At 35.8% G+C, this 14604-nt stretch overlaps 1 protein-coding gene across 5 annotated transcripts in view; it reads left to right on the plus strand.

Moving 5' to 3' along the window:
- NPAS3 (neuronal PAS domain protein 3) overlaps positions 1-14604 on the plus strand; it is a 626508-nt gene that overhangs the window by 305635 nt on the left and 306269 nt on the right. For all 5 annotated transcript variants that reach the window (XM_087747153.1, XM_087747150.1, XM_087747154.1 and 2 more), the window contains one exon: positions 5857-5939. In XM_087747153.1, coding sequence (XP_087603279.1) covers positions 5857-5939 — 83 coding nt within the window. The remainder of the gene's footprint in view (positions 1-5856; positions 5940-14604) is intronic.

Raw genomic sequence — 14604 nt, forward strand, 5'->3', positions numbered from 1 at the left:
TAGGAAAGCCTCAAGGTTTTAAGATGACATCTCACCTCTTCCTTTATAACCACCCTGATTATCACATTCACCTGCATTGTTCTTTCATGAGCATTTGGGGTTGTTCCTAGAAATAACAAAAGATAAATTTTCACATAGAATCTACTATACACCAAGGCATATGTATTGGAAGTTGTATTGTAAATTCTATAGACCTTTTTTCTACTTTGAAACAAAAAAATGTTAAACTCTGGAAAAGAATACTTAAAAGATTATAGCCACACTCATGCTGTGAACTGCTTTGCGCATACGGTCATCTGAGACAATTCAGACAACTCTACTCCTTATGCTGTCTCCTCTGAAATGATCATGTATTTCGTTGATACCTACAGGGAGAAATATTAGCCAACCCTATGTGAAGCTTCTATGCAATTAGCCTGATATGGTTACATATTTTGTGAACAAAATGGATAATGTTCTTTTTGGTGGGGTGTTTATAAACTTTCATATTATGTACATGTGCTTAGGCTTTTCTAATTAAAGTCTGACTTCATTGGCAGTCATAATTAGAGCTCTTCAAGATCAAAGAAGTGAAATACGGGCTCTGGTTTTTTATAGTTCTTCAGACATCAGATTACCTAAAAGGGTGCAGCGGGATGGCCCTATGTCCACCTCTGCTTCGAAGCATACAGAAAGGTCCTTGTCGTGGTTTAACCCCAGCTGGCAACTAAGCACCACCCAGCCGCTCACTCACTCCCCCACAGTGGGATGGAGGAGAGAATCGGAAGGGTAAAAGTGAGAAAACTCGTGGGTTGAGATAAAGACAATTTAATAGGGAAAGCAAAAGCCACACACGCAAGCAAAGCAAAACAAGGATTTCATTCACTACTTCCCATCGGCAGGCAGGTGTTCAACCATCTTCAGGAAAGCAGGGCTCCATCACGCGTAATCGTTACTTGGGAAGACAAACAGCATTGCTCCGAACACCCTCCCCTTCCTCCTTCTCCCCCCAGCTTTATCTGCTGAGCATGATGTCATATGGTATGGAACAGCCCTTTGGCCAGTCTGGATCAGCCCCCCTGGCTGTGCTCCCTCCCAGCTTCTTGTGCACCTGATAGAGCATGGGAAGCTGAAAAGTCCTTGACTAGTATAAACACTACTCAGCAACAGCTAAAACATCAGTTTGTTATCAACATTATTCTCATAGTAAATCCATAACACAGCGCTATACCACCTACTAGGAAGAAAATTAACTCTACCCAGCCAAAACCAGCACAGTGCTGCTCAGGAAGTCAACAAAATGAAACAAAAAAATAAGGATTTTGAGGCTAATTGAGAAAAAGCCTTTATAAGTAAACAACGGTTCAGGGGAATTAATTTAAAAGTTCAGAATAGTTTTTAAAACTAGTTTTAAAACTATTATCTAACCAACAGAATTTAAAAAATCTTGATCTGAATTTTACCAAACTTTCCACAAAACCAATTTATGTTGAAAGATGGTATGCAAAGTCTCACAAAAGTATTTTGGGGGGAACTGATCATTGTGCTGGTGATCTGTGCTTTCGCTCCTGATCAAGGCATATTGTTTCTGTTTAATTAGAACTCTGTCTTCACTAGTAGAAAGTCACAATGAACACCAGTCTTTGGTAATTCTGTGCTCCAGTAGCTTAGAACTGAGTTTAAGAGGAAATCCTCTCTCCTCAGGATGCATGGAAATCTTTGTTAAGCAGTCTACATTTTTCTTTTCCATAGTTTTCCACTCTTCCTAGCACAATTGCGAATGCTCTTGAGATTGCATTAAGCATGCTTAGACTGCCCCCAAGACATGCTGAAAGGGATGTGGTTCTTCCTTCACCTCATGCATAGCCAGATTAGTCACTGAGGGAAGAAATTTAAAGAGGAATTAGTGAGCAGTTAGAATTTTTTCCTTGTTAATAGCTTGTTATGGAATAATCCTATGCCAGGAATAGACATGTCAGTCTGGATAGTAAAAGTCATGGTCCAGTGCCATGGAAAGTAACAGACTTTAGTAGACAGATTCCTCTGCTCCAGCACTACAAAAGTGCATGTGTGAAAACAATCTTTCTATCTTATTGTCACTATTAACAGTCAATATTTAATACAAATGTTAGTTCAGTCAACTTTTTGATAAACCACAACTGTGCATTCAAACCTTAAACCTTGTCAATTAAATGTAGACAACACAAAATATGACCACATGTGAAAAAGCCTATTTAGAGACGTTTGTTCATACAACTAAAACAGGAGAAGCTTGGAAGAAGAATTTAACCTGGGTTTGGAACTTGTTTCCTTTGTGACTCCTGTTGCAGTTTGGGACACATGCTTCAGCCTTCTCCACATCCTGGTTTCCCCTACTTCCTGTTACTCAAAAGAAGAAATGTATTTAATGCGTGCAGTACTTTGTTTCTGTAAAGTCTGCATTTAAAATGGAATCCACATTTTTTAAAAAGATGTGCATCCAGATCTTTAGGTCTGTGAAGGTTGTTGAGCTACAGATGTTGTGAGATAAATTCTAAATCCCTTGCTTTCCAGTATTTCTGTGAGCAGCTGAGCTGTGGCTGCTGATGGTTCCATCCATGGGGTGAGAGATGACTGGCTGTAGCTTGTGTGATGGAAGCCAGTTCAGTATTTATAGTTTATGTTTTGAAATTTTAGAATAAAATAACATCGTGGCCTGCTTTTTAATCCAACTGTTTCAGTCTATGTCTTCCTTTCATCTATTGTCATGCCAACAATCCATTCAGTATAAATAAGAGGCATTGTGCTGTGATTGGACTGCGAGATTGCCATGTTTTTGAAAGGTATCAATGTGATATGCATTTTTATACCCAAAATGGTATATTTCTTCTGATGCAGATAGGTAGCAAGAAATCTTGAAAGCTCAAGTAAGTAAAATAATGAGGCCATGAAGTCAGAAGGTCAAATAAAATAAGTTTGTTTCCCTTGTTCTAGATTTATCTCAATATTCTTGTCTCATTCCTCAAAATGTGAAGAATGATAGTTAGGGAAAGGAATGAAGCAGAGAAAGTGCATATTTAACATCTATTCAGTTACCAAAAAAGAGTTGCAGTATGGCTACCAGAAGTATAATAGTTTCCTGTGTAACCTATTTATGCTGGTTGTAAAATTAGGAACTGTCATTACAACCCCACATCACCTGCGTTAAGTGCAAGACACATAAATCACAGAGTTCTACTGCTATAAAAATGTCAATGAACTGAATGGCATGAAAGTACTGCAAGATATTTGTCTGTGTATACCAGCCACTAGCGTGCAGGCATCGATAGAGGATTTAATTGACAAATTTTAAAGCTAAGATCTGCCCTCTCATGTTTTCTAGTTAACTCACTGACCTTGAAGTGTTTTCATTTGAGCTATAGAACTGAGAGTGTCCCAAGTGTGAAGAACTGATGACTTACCTGTAAATATCATTTAAAGATACTGTTTTAAAAAGTGTTGCACTGTCTTCATGCACTTTATTCAAGTTATGATACTCACATGCTTAAAAAACCTCAATTAACATCATAGAACAGGAAATGATATTCAATATGTAATGGATACACCTTAAAATGCTAGGGGATTGTAAAGGAAAGATATGGGGCAGGAAACAGAAAATTAATCGGAAGGCAAATTCCAAACGGTGATGTGTTCAGACAATGTGTGGAAAATATAACACAGTCTAGATGGAAGAATGAAAGGACCTAAAGGATTTCAGGGAGTTTTTGAGGTTTTTGGGGTTTTTTTTACTTGCAGTGTGCTTATGGAGGCTACTATGAAGCAGTGTCTAGCAGGCCAAAACTGTGAATTTCTTTTTATGTTTCTGGTAGATTATGAATAAAATGACCATACAAAGCACAGTGCTAACTGACAGCAATCATAATGAGAATACTTGTAATCTTTACAGTGCTATATATTTTGTTTAGTCCCACAAATAAAGCTAAAGTTTCTCTCAGAAATACACATACAACTCCAGTTTAAGCAAACATTTGATAATGTATCTGGAGGCAGAGTAAGGACAAAAGAAGGATCATCTTTAAGTCTGTCTGCAAAAAGGAAAGTTAAAGGAGTCCAAGTTGCTAGAAAATGTAACGTGCTCTTATTTTTTTTCGTGAAATAAGCATTGCTGTTTATAGTAGACTTCACTACAGCTGTAGAAAAGATCAGACAATGCAAAGAGAAGCAAAATGATTTAGAATCAGAAGGCTGATATAGAAAAATATAAGACTAAGTACCTAAAACTTCTAAAAGAATACTATTATGCTGACATGTCTGGTCAGTCACTATACTAACTGAAGTTAAAAAAACCAAACAAACTAAAACAAAACAAGGACAGCAGTTGGTCTATTACAAACTTTAGTTGCAGTGTAAAGCAGAAGTCTTGAAGAAGACTTTTCTCTTAAGTTGTTAGCATCTGTGTCCTTGAACACCTTCAGAGAAAAGAGGAGGACTTAGAAAATACTGTCTCTACAGCAGTCACCATTTGTAATTATGAGCTATTGCCTGAATCTATTAGCAATGAAGCCACCTGTTTGCCCAGTATAAATAGCTTAGAATTTCCTGCAAGGAAATTACTTGAAGCATCAATAAGGAATGATATTACATTTTTAGGTCAATATGACTATCATTACTTGGCATTTATCTTTTCTCACTGATATCATGTTTGGCAGCCAGTATCATAGAAGACCAAGAAATTGTTGCTCTGTGTTTTGTTTTCATTGATGTTAAATTAGCCTGTTCAGTAATGGCAGTCATCCATTCTGCTTGTTTTAATGGATCCTTGGTATTTCGTTTTTCTTATCGTGCGTTGTAAAGAGAGCAATACATAGAGATGCACTAGTGCTGTGATGGTTCCAGAGGCATTAGACCATCAGTGTCTTTGGATGTAAATGTTTTTGTACACGCTTCAAAAGGGTGCAGAATGAGCTTCACCTCTCCTCTCTGCTATGGATATGCCTGGTTTTGACACTAAGACAGGAAAGGAAGGGAAAGTTCCTGCAGCCCTGTGCCCTCTTCCCCGTGCTCTAGCTTTCTCTGGTCATATGGCAAAGACAGCCTAGACCTAAGAAGAAATCTCAGCTTGCAGTAGATGCCTACATTTGGTTATACACAGACTCGATTGCTGGCTTTGTGCTCCTGGCACAGAGAGTTTAAGGAAATATTAGTTTTATGATTTCTCAGCCTTTTTTTAGTCACTACTGCCTTTGAAACATAACTGCCTATTACTCACTTTGTACTTTTAAACTATATAATTTAAATTTAGAAGCTGAAGTTGCAGGTACCTATTCCAGGAACTAACATGGATTTCTGGGATACTAGAATACCTCCCTATGCTTATTAATAACTTTGATCTCTCAGATGTGTTTACAAATGTTGAGTTTTTAATGTTGTGTTTACTTCATTTCAGCTTTAAATAAGATAAATAACATGTTCAGATAATCTCTCATATCTTCCTAATTCCTGAGTATATTTAGTTCTTAGCCACACATTTCAAAATATTTACTTTATGTGTAGCCTCTTTTTCAATAGTATTTTTCACTAAATTCTGCATGCTGTCATCACCATATACAAAAAAAACCTTCTACAGGGACTTGGGATATATGTGAATAAATGATTCATTTCCAGAGTTCTTGGATGTTTAAACAGATTTTTTTTTAAAAAAAAAACGATTCTTTTATCCTTCAAATTTGAGTCACTGAAAATTACCTACCAATTTTATTTACTATATGCAAGACATTTGAAATTAACACTGGTGTATAACATGCAAAACATACTTAAATAGTTAATGTCAAATGGTATGATGCAGGGTGCATTAGAAATGAATGTGCAGACTGTGCAACATAACTGTTTTTTATTCAGTTATAGGTGCCCAGCGCAGGAGAAGTCCCAGTGCCCTTGCCATTGAAGTATTTGAATCACATTTGGGAAGTCATATTTTACAGGTAAAAAAATGGCTTTTCCAAGAAAAATCAAAATAACTAGCTAGTCGTATTTCTGCCAGTAATTTGAATAGTATTGTTGTCAGCATTTATATTAATGAGTTGGGGTTTTTTTTAAAGCTTATATTTCATTCTTTTTAGAAAGCCTGTGACTGGGAGAATGTTAATGAGAGGGAGGGCAAGTATTATTTAGCTGAATCACAATATTTTGTTGTTTAGGCTGTGCAATAGGTGTTTGCTTGCAGAATGCCTTTATGTATTTGTGTGTTTGTGTGCACAAACCAGTATTTTGTGTTGGTGATTTGATTTGCCTTATGTGTCACTTATAGATTTAGGAGGTTTTTTCCCCCACTTTGGTTTGTGAGCACTGCTTTCCTCCCTGATATCCCAAGTGTCACAATTATATATCACAAATTTGCAACAATCTGCAAAGAGGAAAAAAATGAACAGCAGCATGCCTTTTAGGTCTCCTTAGCTATGAGATGAAAACTAATCTGTTATTTGTCAAAGAATTTAGTCACATTGTACAAGTTGTTATATTCCAGGAAGATTAAACTGAAAAACAATGACCTGATGGAAGGAAACATTCTTATGCATGCTTTGTTTTGTCAGGGTTACTATAACCTTTCTTAGGCTGCAGTAGTCAAACGTGGAGCAGAAGCAGTTAAGAACAAACTGTGATGTGTTTTGTCAGCAAGGCAAAACCCCAGCACTATGGAAATAAAAGCCATGTAGTCTTTTCTAAGTGTGGCACTGAATAACAGCTCTTATTTAGCAATGTACACAGCTTCTCAATGCAAATATATTGCTTGGTGTATTATCTTTTGAGAGGTACGAAAGAGGTAAATTAGGATATTATCATGAGAAATATTCCACTTAATTTGAAATGATTGAGAGCTATCTCTCTGTACTAACTCAGCTGTGGCATTCAAAAGCACTATGGATAATGTCAGATTTTTCACATCTTTATAAAGTAACTAAATGCAGAATAGCAACAAAGATAATTTTAGGAAAACATGAAAACATGAAATTAATTAGTAGAATGAATTTCTCTTTGGAACAAAAATCATGAATGAGGTGATTTACTTAGTTGTACACCCTTGGCAGAGGTCTAGGTCAAGTTATTGGTTCTGTAAGCAAATACTTGTGTTATAGTTACAGTATCAAAGATATCTGCACCAGTCTCTACAGTACCGTGTTTGCATATTGGACAGAAATGCTGTTATGCTGTCTCATAAATGTAGAAAAAATGAAGAAGTAGCAGTTTTGTGATATTTCAGTTTATGTAATTTGTCAGTGTGTTGTTTCGAGTATGTAGACATGTACTATATATCCTAAAGGTATGGTTTTTACAATATGAATTATAACAAATACCTAGATAAAAGCTCATTGAAACTGATTTATATACACTCCTTAAGTATTAGGTATGACCCTTTATGAATGAAAATGAAAAAACCTAGGATGGGCATTTGGAAAATTGCTTGACATTTGAGATTTTCACTTATTGCATATTAAAACAATTAATGATTTTATTACTTATTTAATACAGATTCCCCTTTTGGTTTTGTTTTGGGTTTGGGGTTTTTTTGGTACTAATATGTTATAAATTAAGGTGTTTTCAGGATATAACTTTATCATAGTTCTAGTAAAAAAACTGTGTTGCACTTGTACCTGTAACTGAGGTTTTTCAGTCAAAATTACCATCAGCATCATATTGAATATCTGTTGAGGTGTGGCCTTTTCAGAGAGGGTGGTGCTTTTACCAAATTACTCCCATTAATCTCTCTATTGATAATAGAAAGTTCCACTCTGACATTTAAAAGAGAATAGACTACTGATGATGGATAAAGGACAAAATGAATTAATAAGCTGGCAAGTTTATCATGATACGTTAAAATCTTGTCTTATTTTAGCAGAGTAATCAGCACTTGGAGGGAAAGTCTAGGTCATGCATTCAAATGCACCATTTTTAACAGATCTGAATGAACTTCAAAGTACTGCCTTGTGGTCTTGTAGGTAGAAAGATAATCTCCAGAAGACAAAATTATTTTTAAAACAACAATCGGACAGATTCTGTGGTGGAATAGAGTTCTAACAAGTTCTCATTTAGTCTGCTGCTCCTAGAAATGATTTTCAAAGCAGTATTGTGATAAGTATTGTTTGCAAGTGAAGTAAACAACCTTGATTATACCTTAGGAATACCTGTGTTTGATTTCAGAGTCTGCTATCTGAGGAAGTTGAATTAATAGTTAGTTTGTTTAATCCCTTTTGCTATTAATATTTTGAAGACTGGGTTAAGTGTAAACTCGGAAATTAAGGAGCCTCTCTAATCCTTCTAATATTTTAATACTTCAACATTTATTGACAGACACATGAGAAGCATAATACAGTATGTTTTAAAAAAGTGGATATAGTTTATTTATAGCGGTGTTGTAAAAACAGAAATGGTGGCTCATCTTATATTTTACATCTTGATTCTACAAGAAAGTAGTGTTTATAGGGAAAAAAGACACCACAAAACATGAATGCCCAAACGCTATTATATCAGGATCTTCACGTCAGGGCAAAAAGTCTTTTAAATGTTTTCCAAGTAAAATCACCCAAGTGATGAAAAGTAGAAATGCTTGTAATAGAGGAGAAACATAGATAATGGCAACATGTTAATTAATTATTGACAAGATTTTTGATTTGCCCAATTGTGTGCTTTGTTATCTTCTACATTCTTCTTCTTCTGAAAAGTGGTGTTATAATGAGAATAGACTTCAGTAAAGACATCTTCAGTTTTATATTTCTGCATATATATTTTATATTTGTTTATTAAATAAGTCCAGTAAAAAAAATATTACTTCTGGTACCTGCTATTCAAAAATTTGGCTGAAACTGGTTTTAAAAATTAGCAAGAAGTTTATCATTTTTTGCAGGGCCCCTGGATTTTTTGTGTAACTTCATTGCTATTGAGAAGGTGTGGAAAAGGGTCAGTAACCCCATATTCTTCATATAATCAGGAATGATCAGGAAATGCAGAACTAAATATAGAGAAAAGGGAAAGTTAGTGAATATATTTGCATATGCAAATTAGCTTAATTGATACTGCTTGCCTCTACAGGGATTTTTCATTACAAACTGGAGTGCTACATTGTTCAGCTCATATTGAGTAATTTAGTAACTAATGAGACCAGTTTGCACTAATTTGCATATGATAAATGAGCTTAATTGCAGTAAATAACTTGGAGGCATAATTACTTAATTTTCCTGTGTTGCATGGCTTTTAAGTTCACGTATGAACAACTCAAGATAATTTTGCATATTTAAATTAGTTGCTTTTAAAATTCTTGAACAAAAAAGAACACACCTTACAATTTGAACTGTAAAACAATTAAAAGTAAAATGTACAGTATTTTCAAATAAAATTTAATATTTTAAAATATATATATTTCTTCCTTTAAAAATGCCAATACCTTCCTAAAGAATAAATATTTGGAATTAAACACAATGGAATAGTTTTAAAGTCAGAATAGGATAGAAAAATGGTATTAGTAATAATAATAGAACTGTGTATCTGAACTGTAGTGAGTGGTACACATTTTGTATTCCTGCATACAAGAGTGATAACCTTCATAATTGCATTCTTTGCTTCAGCAGTGCCTATTCAACTGTTAAGAAACTGTAACACTTTCATATAGCATTATATTACCGTATACAATAACTTAGACTCTAGTTGTCTTAAATTGTTTATACTGTCCTGTCTCTATCTAGTTTTGTGTGAAGAAATCCTTAAATCGGAGAGATACTGAAGTGTCAATGCAACAAAGATGTCTCTTTTTTTCTCTTTCTTTTTGGTAGGCTTGGTCAATGGTGAGCACTGTCATGAATAACCATTGTGATGGAGATTTCTACCATGAGTTTCAAAAAAAACCAAAACCAAACCAAACCAAACAGAAAATCAAAATAGATGAAAGATCCCATTTATTTTTGCTATGTCCCTAAAATTATTGACCATTACATACTTTTGATAGAATTGAACTACTGAACTAGACAGGAAAAAAGACTCAAACACCCAACTACCAATCTCACGAACAATTCAGTCCCATAGCGAGATCTGTCATGCACCTGTGATTTACAAGTGGATGACAATCACTGAATTCTCCATCTGTGCCATAAAGGGGCCCTTCTACCTTCCTAGAAGCTTTTCCTAAGCCTTGTTGAACGTTATCTTGGAAATTTTATCACAGAATCATTTAGGTTGGAAAAGACCTTCAAGATCATCAAGTCCAACTGTTAACCTATCACTGCCAAGTCCACCACTAAACCACATCCCTAAGCACCACATCTACCCGTCTTTTAAATACCTCCAGGGATGGAGACTCAGCCGCTTCCCTGGGCAGCCTGTTCCAATGCCTGACTACCCTTTCAGTGAAGAAATTTTTCCTAGTATCCAACCTAAATCCCCCCTGGCGCAACTTGAGGCCATTTCCTCTAGTCCTATCGCTTGTTACTTGGGAGAAGAGACCGACCCCCACCTTGCTACAACCTCCTTTCAGGTAGCTGTAGAGCACGATAAGGTCTCCCCTGAGCCTCCTTTTCTCCAGGCTGAAGAACCCCAGTTCCTTTAGCCGCTCCTCGTAAGACTTGTGCTCTAGACGCTTCACTGGCTTTGTTGCACATCTTTGGACAGGCATGAGACTTGCATTTCCCTTTTACTTTATATTGTACCTTTTTCTCCCATTAAGAAAGTACTTTGTAATGAACAAAGGTCTTCATAACTGCAGTATCAGATTCAACAAAGGAAAAAAAAAAATCAGGTTCCTATTAAGATCAAAGACAGTCTCAGCACAAACATTCTGACCCTATAAGCTGTATTCTTCATCATCATTGAGTCAAGAACCACAAGATATAAACCACTTAGCTTGGATGGAGTGGTTCACAATTCAGAATACCTGTAGTGGATGTGCAGTTTTGTCCAAGATGACCCAGCAAAGTCATCTGTAGTATGTACAAGGTCTGTAAGCCCCTTTTTACTTCCTAGCAGCCTCCATATCAGCAGACTTGATCATGTAATGTAGTCCTAGAATGGGAGCAGAATTTAAACTACTTGGAATCTATGTAGGGCTCAAATGCGGCAACTTGGCTTTACTCCATGCAGTGTCCTAGGCTTTCCATGAATGAAAGGCAATCTGATATTTTGTAAACATAATTCACAACCTTTTCACTCCATTGGAAGCCTCAGCTTGTGGATGGAACTTCATGGAGATTTAGTTGTGTCTTTACCTCCATCCTATAGAGAAGCCACAGGTTACTAGACCCATTGATGTTATTTCAGCTTTTCTGTATTTAAAGTCAACAAACAAACAAACCACCCACAGCCTATGGACGTAAGAAGCCTGATGAACTGCTAGCATTGTGAACAATTGAAAGATGTACCTCATTCTAGTAGTTTTATATTCTTTTTTAAATTACTTTTATTAATGCATCCAGTACTGTAATAATAGGAGTAACATGAAACTGTACAAATATATCCTGTATGTCAACATAGTATATTACTGTTCTTCAGAGTGGGTCCCTTATTAATTGTGAGGTAAACATGCAGGATGAATGGAACATCTGTGGTTTCTAGTGAATCATTCCAGGTGATGCCACTACCATATAGAGTAGCTTAGGCTAGATCTGGGTCACCAGGTTATTTTCTGGAGCATGTCAGATAAGCTTAAGTTTCCTCAGGAAAAAGGAAAATTAGTAACGGTCTCTTCACTCTAAGTGAGCACTCTGTTAGTCTTCTGTTTGCAAGTAGCTACTACCCCATCCACCTGCACTCCTAAACTAAAAGAAAGCTGTATCTATAATTGTTCTAGAGGCTGATCCTATCCCACTCTCTGAGCTGTGTAACAGCTGCAAATAACAGATTGAATCATACATGTGATACTCTCAGAAGTACTCATGGTCACATGAATGATAACTGAATGCTAACAAATATTGTTAATAACTCAATAGTTACAAAGCAAAGCAAAAGGCTTTTTCCCGTATTCAACCAGAAAAATTGGAAGTTGTTATTGGGAAAATGTTTCCACATTCTCCTCAAGTTAATGCAGTTTTATCCTCCAGTTTAAAAATGAGTGTTGTCAAATACAGAAGGTATAGAAACAAATACCCAATTTGAAGGAAACTTTCATATCAGAGTTTTTTCTCTATTATCCAAATGGGTCTTGTCCTCCATTTCTGTTTTTATTTCTGCAGCACTGTTGATGCTCTTTGTAGGACAATGGTATTCTATCAAGCTTGGCATAGACAAAAAGTGGAAAGAGTTCACTATACATTTTCACTCCAATATTTCATTTTCACTCCAGTATTAGTCATGTTTGGAAGACGTTGCTATTTACCTATAATAACTAGATTAGAATATACAAGACAATGATACTATTCATTTTTTCTAAAAGCATCTTGCTGGAGAACATGAGGGTAAAGTTTTCCATACATTGTAAATATGCATGTTCAGCATGCAACCAGTTTAGATCATGCAAAACCTGTGAATCTTTTTTGTTAAGGCAGAGTAGAGATTAGCAAACAGAGCAAGTTATTTACATTTTTGCAGTAATGAATGATTGTGGATGAAGGTACGAGTTGCACACAATTAACAGTGTCATGGAGAAACAGAAGCTTCTCCTATAGTGAAAACAAGTACTAATACTTTGCCTTGTAAGCACACTGTTAGGAATTAAAATCAGCCAAACAATATGTGTAATCATAATCAAACAAGAAAATATGTAGTTCTAAAATTTGTCTTCCCTCACAAATGTTTGAGTATTGTAAAACTTTGGAGTGTTTTAATTAGATATAAGCAGTAGAAAAACAAGTACAAGTTGACATTAAGTTTAGAGGTAGTTCTGTGGCTGGCTAGGCTATAGTTGAACGGAAATCTCAGTTCTTCCAATATTTGAATTATTACAGGGAATCCCATCTGCCCAGAAAATTAAAAAAAGCGGGAAAATAGACAGGAAAGTGTTGGAGTGGTATAAAATATTAGGGAGAAGATTTATCTTTTCATTTGCTATTTTTAGTCGCTCTAAGTATTACATAATGAGGTTACCTCTGTATAACACTAGTCAACACAGAAATAGTGACATGAGACTAAAGGTGAGGAAGCAGCAGATGGTAGTGCTGATGGAGGATTTTTCCAGGCTGTGAAAGGTGTTAGCAGAAAACACTTTTACTGGCTTGGAGGTTTGTGAAGGGCAGTTGCTAATGATGATGTCAGTGGTACACTTTGTGAGGATGAAGAAGACTGTTCGGCTTCTTGCAGTCTGTATTGGGTTAAAGAGGTAGACTATCAATCAACTGACTTCTGTTAGCATGTGTCAAAGGTAGGCAAAAAGAGAAAAATGTGAAAAAGCTAACAAAACTTAGTATATGTTGGAGAGTTTAGATCTGTGCTGTCTGAAAGTAAAGATATTTGGGATGAAGTAGAGGTTAAGTTATGCATCAGTAGCCAAAAATGAAGTGGAAGTTAAGAGATGAATGAAGAGGAAATAGTTGTTACAGATCAAACCACGCAGCAAAGCGATCCTAAACTTTCTCTTGGCAGTGAAGAGCTGTGCGTAATGTGACAAGACAGAATGAATGCATAACAAGTCAGAACTGAAGGTTTGGAGACTGTATAAACCTCTATGAGGGAATGATTTCTATAAGGCATGCATGTAGTCTACTTTGTATACTTAAATTTTGAATCTGAACCTCCTCATTGTCATGTACAGACTATTTTTATCAGTTTTCTTTCTGAGATTAGCTGGCATCCAGAGCATTCAGGTACAAAACCAAAGGGGGCACCAATTGCTCTCAACAAAGTGCAGTCCAGAAATTGAACAAGGAAGAAAAATAGACACACACTTAATCTACATCTCTATCCAAAATCAAAAGCATTCAGTATGCAACCATGGTTTACCTAGAAAAGTTGACAATTGTATAAAGTTCAAATTAGTCATTCAGAAACAGTGAGATAACAGTAATAAATTGGATGCTGTAATGCCTTAGTATAAACTGAACAAAAGTGATGGATTTATGATGTAAGAGATAGTAGTATATACACAGAGGAGAGTACAGCCTTCTAAAAAAAATACAATTTCTAACTGGACAGGACCAAAGCAAATAATCTGGATTATTTTAAGAACATAAATTAGGAACTAAATCTTAAAAAAAAAATTCGAACAAGGCAGGAGAATGTCAGGATACAAGTGTTATGTTGAGAAAAAGATAGAAAGACGCACAATCTACTTGGAAACAGTAATTTGGGGTGACATGAAATGTCCAGTTATTAACTGCTCAAACACCTCATCCAAACACAGTTTAAAGGCAGGAAAACAGCGTAACTGCTGATATGTTGTGAAAAGAGCCATAGGACTCTGGTAAAAAAAGATTAGCATCTTGCTTTGCAGTGTGCATTTCTAGGGATAAGGCATCTCCAGTAGCAGTTTCCTCTTTATGATTTAAGGATAGATGCTATTTCATCTTTCTGCAGCTAAATATATAATCTACACAGGAATCTGTTCAGGTTTGATCACCAGCCTCTCAAGTACTTTGTAGCTTGATAGTCTTCTCAGAAGATCATCCTTTTGTAATAAAAGGATAAACTCTTGTACCTGATGTTAATTTATTTAGAACTTTAGAAATCTAATTGCGC

Source organism: Nipponia nippon, unplaced genomic scaffold (assembly GCF_047370975.1).
Source record: "Nipponia nippon isolate SJK-2023a ecotype South Korea unplaced genomic scaffold, ASM4737097v1 scaffold_11, whole genome shotgun sequence".
NCBI lineage: Eukaryota > Metazoa > Chordata > Aves > Pelecaniformes > Threskiornithidae > Nipponia > Nipponia nippon.